General features: G+C 39.5%; 1 protein-coding gene across 5 annotated transcripts in view; it reads left to right on the top strand.

The window, feature by feature from the left end:
* Positions 1-81: 81 nt before the first annotated feature.
* prkcz (protein kinase C, zeta) overlaps positions 82-10,880 on the top strand; it is a 100,657-nt gene continuing 89,858 nt past the window's right edge. For 4 of the 5 annotated variants that reach the window (XM_044097381.1, XM_044097300.1, XM_044097520.1 and 1 more), the window contains exons 1-2: positions 82-399; positions 10,357-10,478. In XM_044097381.1, coding sequence (XP_043953316.1) covers positions 323-399; positions 10,357-10,478 — 199 coding nt within the window. In that variant the 5' untranslated portion in view covers positions 82-322. The remainder of the gene's footprint in view (positions 400-10,356; positions 10,479-10,880) is intronic. The other variant, XM_044097607.1, reaches the window with a different exon arrangement.

The raw sequence follows: 10,880 nt of genomic DNA, 5'->3' as shown, positions 1-10,880 counted from the left end.
TCCAAAATAAAAGTGCTACCACATCACCACCGTAAATATTAACAGACAATGATTAGCATTAGTTCTATTTTGAAAATCAAATCCGGAAATAACACCGCTACTTAAGTTCCTATGACTAAAAACTCCGTCATCGAAGCCTTAATGATTCTGAAACAACAGAAAACTTTAAAGTAGCTGTGCTAGTTTAATTCAGACTAAGCGTTACCTCCAGCCTCGGTATGTAAAACCTTGTATTCTAAAGTGAGAAGAGGTTCGGGACAGCAAAGTTTGGACGTGTCCAGTTAACGTTGGGCTGCTTGGGAGTTGAACCAAACTCTTAACGATGCATATGCTGGCGTCAAACGGATCCATCATGGACCTGAACTCCGAGTGGGTGAAAGTTAAAGCTCACTACCGTGGGTGAGTGATTGTCCGTGGGATGCTCCCGGAAAGCTGTCATTATTTATCCGAGCCGAGGTGACGAGGGGAAACAGCGAGATTGTGTTATGGGTCAAACTGTACCCTCGTCATCTTGGCTCGCGCTCAGAGTGCTTCCGCCGCACACCTTACCGACCAGACTCTCAGCTGGACGGAGGAAAACTAGTTCCAGCTTGGAGAATGGTTGCACAAATGTCTGAAACTCGCAATTCTTTACTTAGAATGTATGTCAGAAGTTAATAACTGAGTTGTATTTATTTTCTTGAGGCGTGTTCACGGACCATTATGCCAAGGCTTTTTGGTTTAAACCATGAAGATCAGATGAAGTTGAGTGTGACGCAATTTTATAATCAGAAAAAGTTCAACACGAGGCAAAGAAATATTCTTCTGCATCGGTGTTCATTTTGGCTGGTGGAAGAGGTTTCAGAGGTTTCTTCTCGTACTGTGTGAGGTTTGGCCTCATACATAAAGCATAAAGGTGAACACACCTTTAGATTCAAAGTTACTTTCAATTCAATAAGAAGATTGCTTCTGGTAGAAAATGAGCCATGGAAACTCCCTAAAGATGAGACAAGGTACAGGAGATGTCATTGTTTATTTACATAAACCAAAAAAAAAAACAAAACAAAAAAACAACAACAAAGAAATAAACTCTTTACTAGCACGAGATCAATGAAACACAATTGCTGACGGTTTTGCATGGTTCCACATCTTTTTTTTATTTTTTATTTTTTTATTACCGTTGATCCTTTGGGAGATTTTGCACTTAAAGCCTCCTGGCCATCACCCTAATCTTTAGCTTAAATTCAAAAATACTTTATTGATCTCTAAGAAAAAAATACTTTTTTATTACAGATTCTGTATCAACTTTAAGTCAGTACTCTGAATGGACCACTCCAAAACAATATTATTTATTGTAATTATTCCTGGCAACATTCAACAAATAATCTATCGATGAATGACTTGTAATAGTTCTCTTATTCTTTCTATTAGTGTAGTAAATTTTTTCTCCTCTAGAAACAGGGACAGGCAGTAGTAGTCTACCTTTAAATAAAAATACATTTATCTTCCATTATTTTTGATGACAGTCATTCCAGAAAACTCAACTCTAAATTATTTCCAGGTATGGATGGACGTCATTCAGCGTTATTATGCAAGTGCTCTAGCATCACATCAGTAGATTTTTGGAACACAAGTTGCCTGAAAACACAAACTGACAGCCTAGTTTATTTACTCCTGAATTCTCCTCATCTTCTGGTAAATCACAAATTCTATCTCCAAACTCTCTTCCCCCGAACAGGAATAAGGAATGATATCGGGAATAGGCTCATGTCATTTTATTTAATTCTTCAACCATAATAAACACTAGTAGATAAAAAGTTGTTGGTGCTCTGAAAATACCACTGAACAGCTTCTGAACAGATATGGACTGTAAAAGCTTCTCATAATGTGGAGATGCTTCACTTGTGCATGTTACACATCTGCCTGCTTTATGCAGCAGGTAGATGCTGTATAAAGCATCATGTAAATGAAAGCACTCTTTAGCTCTGTAAATGTTATTAAAGGGAGTTAAACCGATCAGTCTCGGAGATTCCAATAGACCAAAATCTATTGGATTCTGATTTTGGTCTACCAGAATGACTCTTCTGTCTGTGTAAGAATGGAGTGCTGCTTATTGTTGTTCAGGATGCCGAAGTCTTAATGAAGAAAACACACCTGAGGTCCCACCAGCATGTTTCCCTGTGGACCTGCGTGTGTGTGTGTGTGTGTGTACTGTTTGACACTTAACAACCTTCTTTCTTTAAACCACATGTTGTAAAAGAAACTCTTTTTTTTCTTCTGTTCTTAGAAGACAGTTGCTGTATTCCTGAAGTCCCTCTGCTTCAATGTTCGAACTTCAACAGCTCGTCCTCATCACATCCCTGTCAAATCTGCATATCTGCCTACAGTGCAGTTAGAAAGCTAAACGGCAAAACATTGACCTCTCGTTAGATGTTTGTGACAAGTGGTAGAAATGAAAATGTGCAAAGTTCCAGATCATCAAGAAGTGAGCACAAGCTTTTGCAAAGCTTGGGTTTTGTTGTTTAACTTTTTTTATTATTTTTTTTTATTGTTGACCCATTTTAAAACGAAAGATTACCATTTATATTAAAACAAGATTCTTAGTTTTGCACGTAATGTTTGAGTTCTTTAAAAAACACGAGGGAGAAACTCTTTCTAACATCTTGTAGTCTGCTTCATTTGCAGATTTAATCATTTTTATTTACACTGCACTGATTTCAGATTGTTGCTTGTTGGCCAAAGTTAGTATACATTTTTATTTATTCATTTGTTTTGTATTTTCTTTGATGCACTAAGCATATCATGTGATTTTGTGTTTGTATATGAATATATTCTTTTACTCTAGTGACTTGGAAGTTACATATTTGTCTGGCCAAATCAAAGTAAAGAAGAAACAGAAAATGTGGAATATCATCTGTGATATCGAGGTTTTTAAAAATATATATTGTGATATCATTTTTTGGCAATATCGACCACAGCTGGCGTTAATGTGCCTGCATAATTCAATTAAACTCAGTTAGTTTTATTTGATAGGGACAGACGCACATTAACATTGGCAAACTGAATAAAACAGCAATTCCATGCTTGTATCATGGTGCTTATAGCGTGAGCTAACTTGCAGCCCTTGTCCCTAGACGGGCTTTTCTGAACAATATATCTAAAAACTATTAAGAAGTCAAATTGTATTAGAAATTCAAAATAATGAAACATGGTGTTGACAGCATTATGCAAAATCGTAGATATAAAGCAAGAAAATGTAAAAACATGGCAGTAAAAAATAAACATTTAAATATGGTTACATTTCTGTTTTTGATATAGCCAGAGTTTTGTTTGGTTTTTTTGAACAAACTGAAACTGGTTAAAGATTTTAAATTGACAGGGAGTGGCGTTCCAAACTTCAGATCCTCTCACGGTGAGAGTACTTCAACCAAAAATGGTTCTACGGAAGGGGAACTGTGAAGTTGCCATGTAAAGCTGCTCTGGTCGATCCACTGCTGCCCTGCAATTTCTGTATACAATCGCGTAACGGTTTAGGTGCAAGTCCATTTAAAAATCAATTTAAATAAGTTGTGACATAAAGTTGGAAAAATCCAGGATACTAAATTTTGAAAAAATATGACAGTGATTATATCTAATTCACTTTTTCATATAATACCTTAAGTTAAACTATTAAATCTTAATATGCTTATTCCTTTCAAATTATGGGTGAACCGATAGATCAGCCCGGATTTCCTTTATATCAGGAGATTGGCCGATAAATGTGAAACCAATCTTATCCTCCGATTTTATCTATGTGCGAAAGGTCTGAAAATCAGCCACTTTTTAAAAGAGATTGGTGATTGGCCAGAAGATTGCAATGTGTGCACTCTTAATTCCAACGTCGTTAAACTATTGATGTAAACATCATTAATCAGACTGATGGGGCTGGCTGAGTCTTTAGATCTAAATCAAGTTTTCCAGAATAAATGACTGTTTTGTGATTCTGATAATTTTGGTGCTGTTTACTCTGACATTTATCTTAAAGGGACAGTATTAGGTGTTTTTCAACTACATGGAATCATTTTATAGCACGATCTAGTAACTGTTGCCCTTAATTGTCAGTTGCACAGGAGCGCCACAGGGCGCTGTACTCTCACCATTCCTTTTCTGTTTGTGACTTAGACATAACCTCCACCTGATGGTGCAGCCTGGAATGTTTGTGTTACTCAATGGACATGTTCCCAGAAACGTCCAGCAGTTTCTGCTTTTAAAGTAGCAGCTAATGCATACTTATAGTAAATTCAGTCACAACTCAGTTGATCAGACCTGTGTGTGTGTACAGTTGTATGTACTGCTAGAGAACCACTTTCACAATATTTACCAACAAAAGGGAAGTCATTTCTGGAAAGTGACCTTTTCCCAGTCCTCTCTTCTTGTGCAGTTCTACTGCGCTCTACTAGTGAGGTTTAGAGGTATAATGTGAATAACGTTTTGATTAAATGTAGGGTTAGGGATAGACTAGTAATGGTGAGGGTTATAGAAAATGCCTGGATACAGTTACTAAAATGAATAGAGGTCGATATAAAGTCCACAGTTTGTGTAGCAGTACGGGCGTGTACGTGTGTGTGTGGGTGCGTTTGTGTGTGTGTGTAGGGGCTGTAGGTGATGTCGCCCAATAATGCTGAAGTTAATTCCATCCGTTTCCTATAATCCTCCTTTTTGATTCATGCTGAACACACTGACCCCTTCCTTTGTGACTCATGTCCAGATGAATCTCATCTTGGCCAGAGTATTAGCCACATTGTTCCGCTTCCTGGATTATTCTCTGCGTCCTAGAATTTACTGTTTTCTACAGAGAATATTGCTGCATAAACTAGAAGAGCAAATAATTACTGAGAAGCAGTAATTGTCACACATTAGGCTAACATCGACTTAGGGAGCTTGAGAGTAGAAAACATGAGTGAAGTTGTGAATCTGACGAGATTCTTACTGTCTGATTGACCGATACTCTGCTTCAGTGGTTAGCACAGAAGTAGCAAGAGAAGCAGAATGAGTCACAGGGCTGTTTTTACTTAACAAAGTGGGATTGTTCTTATTTATTACTAAGTATCTTTAGCTAGGTACTTGTTCACATACAGAGTTTGTTATGTGCTGACATGCCTGATCATCCAGGATCTTGCTGTTCCTCACTTCAAAACTCTAGAAATGACTTCATTGGGAAAAATGTGTCGTCAGTCACTTAAACCATCCATCCATTTTCTGTACACCCTTGTCCCTAGTGGGTTTGGGGGGCGCTGGTGTCAATCTCCAGCTAACGTTCCGGACGAGAGGAGGGATCACCCTGGACAGGTCAACAGTCTGTCACAGGGCAACACAGAGACATACAGGACACACAACCATGCACACACACACACACACACACACACACACACACCTAGGGAGAATTTAGAGAGACCAGTTAACCTGACAGTCATGTTTTTGGACTGTGGGAGGAAGCCGGAGAACCCGGTATGGATGCAAACTCCATGCAGAAAGACCCCGGGCCGGGAATCGAACCTTCTTGCTGCAAGGCAACAGTGCTACCAACTGCGCCACTGTGCAGCCCTCACTAAACCTATGGGCTAAATTACGTTTGCATACATAGTATTAAAGGATCCAGTGAAGTTAAATAGCTGCTTCCTGTTGAAGGACAGTTGGTTGTTTCCACTGCGGTCACATGCTTGCTGAGGAGGAAAGCTAGCTCATTGACTTGATGAAACTGGATTATTACTGAGTGGAATTAAATAAATAAAAAAATGAAATTGCTTATGATTGCATAGTCATATGAATTAATTACATTGGTTATGAACTGGGCTGCACAGTGGCTTTGTTGCCTTGCAGCAGGAAGATCCTATGGGTTTGAGTCCCACCCCGGGGAGTAGACCATGCATGTGTGGTTTCTCTCCTGGTACTCCAGCTTCCTCCCACAGTCCAAAAACAAGACTGTTGGGTTATTTGGTGGTGTTGCCCTGTGATGGAATGGCGATCTGTACAGGCTAAGACAGAGATAGGCACAGCCCCCTATCTCCATCTTATAGGGAGATATGGCCCCCCTGGGGATTCCATAAGGAATTCATTAGAATGCCATCATGTGTCCTATGAGCCTGTCTGGTTGAGAGCTCAACCTAAAATCTCACCTACAGTGTCTTATTTCAGCATTGGACCAAAGGCTGGTTTCTGGTGATGGAGCAGGAAGTGATCTGTGTTATCAGGCTTCAGGCTATGCAGGTGTATCTATCTGTCTACGCTCCCCTCTGCTGTGGGTGTGTCATCTTAATTACCTCAGAGTGTGGGATAAAGGTAAAGTTTTTAATATATATATATATATATATAAAATAAAAAAAATTCCCTTCTCACCCACCGCGGGTGGTGATTCTTCTTCCTCTTAGCTCGGGTCCTCTACCAGAGGCCTGGGAGCTTGAGGGTTCTGCGCAGTATCTTGGCTGTACCTAGGACTGCACATTTCTGGACTGAGATGTCTGATGTTCCTGGGATCTGTTGTAGCCACTGTTCCAGTTTGGGGGTGACTGCCCCGAGGGTCCCGATGACCACAGGCACCACTGTGGTTTTCACCTTCCAGGCCCTCTCCAGTTCCTCCCTTAGGCCCTGGTATTTCTCTAGTTTCTCATGCTCCTTTTTCCTGATGTTGCAGTCACTTGGTATTGCCACATCCACCACAACGGCTTTCCTCTGTTGTTTATCCACCACGACTATGTCTGGTTGGTTCGCCCTCACCATTGGACCAAAGGCTGGTTTCTGGTGATGGAGCAGGAAGTGATCTGTGTTATCAGGCTTCATATATATATATATATATATATATATATATATATATTAGATAATTTTTAATATTTGAACTGGACTTCTGATCATTTTATTGTTAATCTTAACTTTTTATTTTGCAGCTGTTGTGAATTAGCCATGGTTATAAAATTCTGATTATCTTCATCTGTCCCCATCAAATACATGAATAGAAGAGAGAAAGCTCTAGACTCTAAAGTTTGACAAGTTGTATCTGTCTGAAGAAACTGTTGATGGACATAAAATATAAATAGCTCTAGAATCAGATATTACCCTGGATGAGCATCTGAAGCAGAGGCACAGAGGAGCTGCAGAGGGGATGGCAGAGAAGAGAGAAAGCTCTAGACTCTAGGAAGTTTGACAAGTTGTATCTGTCTGAAGAAACTGTTAAACTGTTACAGTTATTTCACTGTAAGTTGTAAAACAATCTAGAATCAGATATTATTAAAATATTGCAGCTAGACAATATTGGGTGTTACCAAAAAATACTTGCAGTACCTGGTATGATACATGTTGATAAAACTACATAAAATTTAAACCTAAAAATAATATTCTACAGTTGAATAAAAAAATATAAAGGGAAGTCCCTGAAAAAGCCACCCGGGTGCTTCTATATGGTTGGAAAAAAACAAACAAACAAAAAAAAAACCAAAAACCTTTTTGTTTATATTTCCAACTGTTTTAAACTTAAGAGTCCACAGTTCCAGTTTCACTGACTGCCCAAAACAATGTGATCTTTATTAAAACAACAGCGTAAACAAATTAGGTGTTAGCAAGTCAACTTCTCACTGCAGTCCTTAACATGTGACCAACTCCTAAGTCAACTTTTTTTTTGCTGATGAACTGTCTGAGTTGTTTTTGGTTCTATCCTTATGTTTCTGTGGGAATTTAGAATTTTTGCACAAATTTGCGTGGTTCTCCACCATCTCAGTTCTGGCCTCCTTTGGCCAGTCTGGAGCAGGAGTAGCGAGTGTTGCCATGGTGAGCACTGATAATAGTGTTACTCAGTGTTACAAATGTGTGATTTGTTTGCTATACGCACCTTAAATTGGTCTCTTCTGCTCTGACTATTGTTGAGGGTGTAATAATAAAATACTCTCGTCTTTCTTCATTTGTGTTTTAACTAAAGATGAATGTTTTCATTTGAGCTGAGTATTATATTAGAAACAAGAACATATCTGACTTGATTAGCTCAGTACGATAAGCTTTGTTTATGGCGTCATCTTAATAATTCCAGTGAGTCGAGGCGATCTGTATCTGAGCGAATTAAGAAACATTTGCTGGATCAGTAATGAAGCACCTTTAGTTGATCTCTGCAGTTATACCTTTAAGCCAGAGTGTGGCATTTATGTGCTTGATGACACTCTACATTCACTCAGGTGTGTGTTAAAGAGTGTGGGGTAATGCCTGCAGAGAGGTTCGCTGTTTCTGCTCCACCTTGTCAGAGTCCAACTGATATTTCTATGAACACACCCAGAAAGCTGTCTGACACAATCAGGAGACCACTCGCTGCAGCTCAGACAGATTCCACTCTAGAACACACTGCTGGGTGTGTGTGTGTTTGGCCCTGTCTCCATGTGGACGTTGGTACTGATCAGCTGCATTGTTGAATGTCAATACAAGCTGCAGAACAATCCACAGTCAGTCCCCAGCAGAACTCTGAGTGTGGATGTTGAAACTGAACATGTGCACCCATATTTAGAAAAGTTCTTAGCTGATAAGGGCACATGAAGGCCACAACTGAGATGAAATTCAAATAACACATTGTTTATGACCTTTGAGTTGACCATTGTGCTCATTTTATAGCCTCAGTGTTTAAGAGAGGGTAAAGTCTTGGTCATTGATTCGTAAACTGGAAAAGTGACTAACATATTTGTTCTCAGACATGTGGCGTGTGTGTACATAAGCTCCACCTAGTGGTTTCGAAGAATAAATATCATCCTATGTACTAGTTCAGCTAACTTTTTCTTTGAGTGGGATTGTGAGGAAACATTGTTAGTAGTCAGCATCTCACCTGTAATAAAGTCAGAACATGCTCCAAAAAGTTCAGTATTATAGATTGCAGATCACCATGGCTTTCAGTGTAAATGATGGATGCTGACATAAAAAAGGTTCTGGACTCTGTGGAGAGCGATCCATGAGTAAAAATGATGTCATTCTCCTTGAACCTCTCGATCACAATCAGAGCCCATTGAGTCCTGGCATTGTTGTCCTGGAATATCCCTCTGGAAGAGAGTCGGTCTGGACTCATCACTCAATCAATCAAATTTATGTCTATAGCACATTTCAGCAACGAGGCTGAAATGTGCTCACAGGGACTTAACACTGATTATTGCAACAGTGTCTTCATAGTTCTGCTCAACAAATCAAACAGCTGCAGCTGATCCAGAATGCTGCTGCTGGTGTTCTCACTAAAACCAGGAAGATGGAGCACATAACACCAGTTTTAAAGTCCCTCCACTGGCTCCCTGTAGCTCAAAACACCATCCAGTCATCTGTTGAGAAACCAGAAACAAACATTACATTTTGTCAAGTGCCATCATCAAAATCATCATCACGCGTCATGCATGTCGGTCAATCTTCCAGTGATAATGGGTTCAAAGCTTCTCTAAACTGGTATGATTTTAGCTTTCATTTAAAGGAACTCAGTGTTTCACCTGTTTTACAGTTTTTGTTCCAGATATGTGGCATATAGAAGCTAAATGCTGTCACCTGAGAGGTCTGGAAGGTTGATACAACAACAGCAGCTCTTTAATTTATTTTGGTGCTAAGTCGTTCAGCGATTTATAAACTAACAACAGCATTTTAAAATCTCATCTCTGAGCTACGGGGAGCCAGTGTAAGGGATTTGGAATTGGCATGATGTGCTCTATATTCCTGGTTTTAGTGAGAACGAGATCAGCAGCGTTCTGCATCAGCTGTAGCTGTCTGATTTTGTTTTTCTGTGGAAACATAGTTGCAGTAATCAAGGAGACTAAAGATAAATGCATGGAGGAGTTTCTCTGGATAGTTATCAGACCATATGACCCTCCATTGCTCTGGAGTCGCACTGATCATCCTCACTGACTGAGGTTATTCAATTCCAGTTCCTTGAGTTTCCTGTGGAAATACTCTTACTTTCACTGCTAAACATAGCCAAGTTCTACTGTTGTACGTCTTCGATTTGATTTCACCAAAGGTTTAAGTGATCGCTGTTGATCATGAGACTGTGAGAGCCACCATAGTTTGTAGCATGCAGCACTGGATCCTGATGTGTTATTTTTGCTGTATTTGTTTACATGCTGTATAAAAATGATAAACAAGACGGTTGTAATGAGTGGGCCTTCATGAATACATAGTCATTTTCTCTGTAAACCTGTTTGTGTGTCCTTGCCGTGTAAATGCCTTTAGGGAGCAGCTGAAACATCTGGCTTCTTTGTTGTATTACACATTATCAAGGTGAAGTTTTGTCTGCACTCAGTAATAAGGAAGGAATTTACCCTTTGGTTAGAATTCTGACGTTAAGATCCAGTCTTTAAAGTGAAGACCTGTTGTTGACATCTTCTGTTTGTGTGGTTTCAGGTTGATGTTGATCACTGACTTGGCTGCCACGGTAAGCTTCGTGGAGCTGTGTGAGGAAGTGAGAAAAATGTGCAGCGTTGCTAAGCAACAGCCCATCACACTCAAGTGGATCGATGATGAAGGTGAATGAGCTACATGGTCAGATACCATATATCTGTTTGACGTCGGCTGAGTTTGTATATTCTCTTCTGAGTACTTTTGCAAACTGTAGTCCTCTTCCTGGACTGGCCATTTCACAAGTCATCACCATCACAGTGCACTTGGAAATTATTTTATGTCTTGCATCTGTAGAATTATACAAGATTTGTTGACCCGTCACAAAAATAAGACTTCAGGCTCAACTTGGACTTGTGCCATGAAGACTTGAGTCTTGACTTGGACTCCTGGTCTGAGACGCAAGTCTTAGTGCCAGTTTTATCCCCCCTATACCTCTTAATCTAAAACTTGCTATTTATACCTAGCAAGTTTTAAGTATTTTCTAAGTATTCATCTATATTGTGTGTGTCACAGTTTGATCTGTCATC

The sequence above is a fragment of the Gambusia affinis genome, linkage group LG01 (assembly GCF_019740435.1).
Source record: "Gambusia affinis linkage group LG01, SWU_Gaff_1.0, whole genome shotgun sequence".
NCBI lineage: Eukaryota > Metazoa > Chordata > Actinopteri > Cyprinodontiformes > Poeciliidae > Gambusia > Gambusia affinis.
Note: the sequence above shows the minus strand (reverse complement) of the source record. Positions and strands in the feature narration are given on the sequence as shown.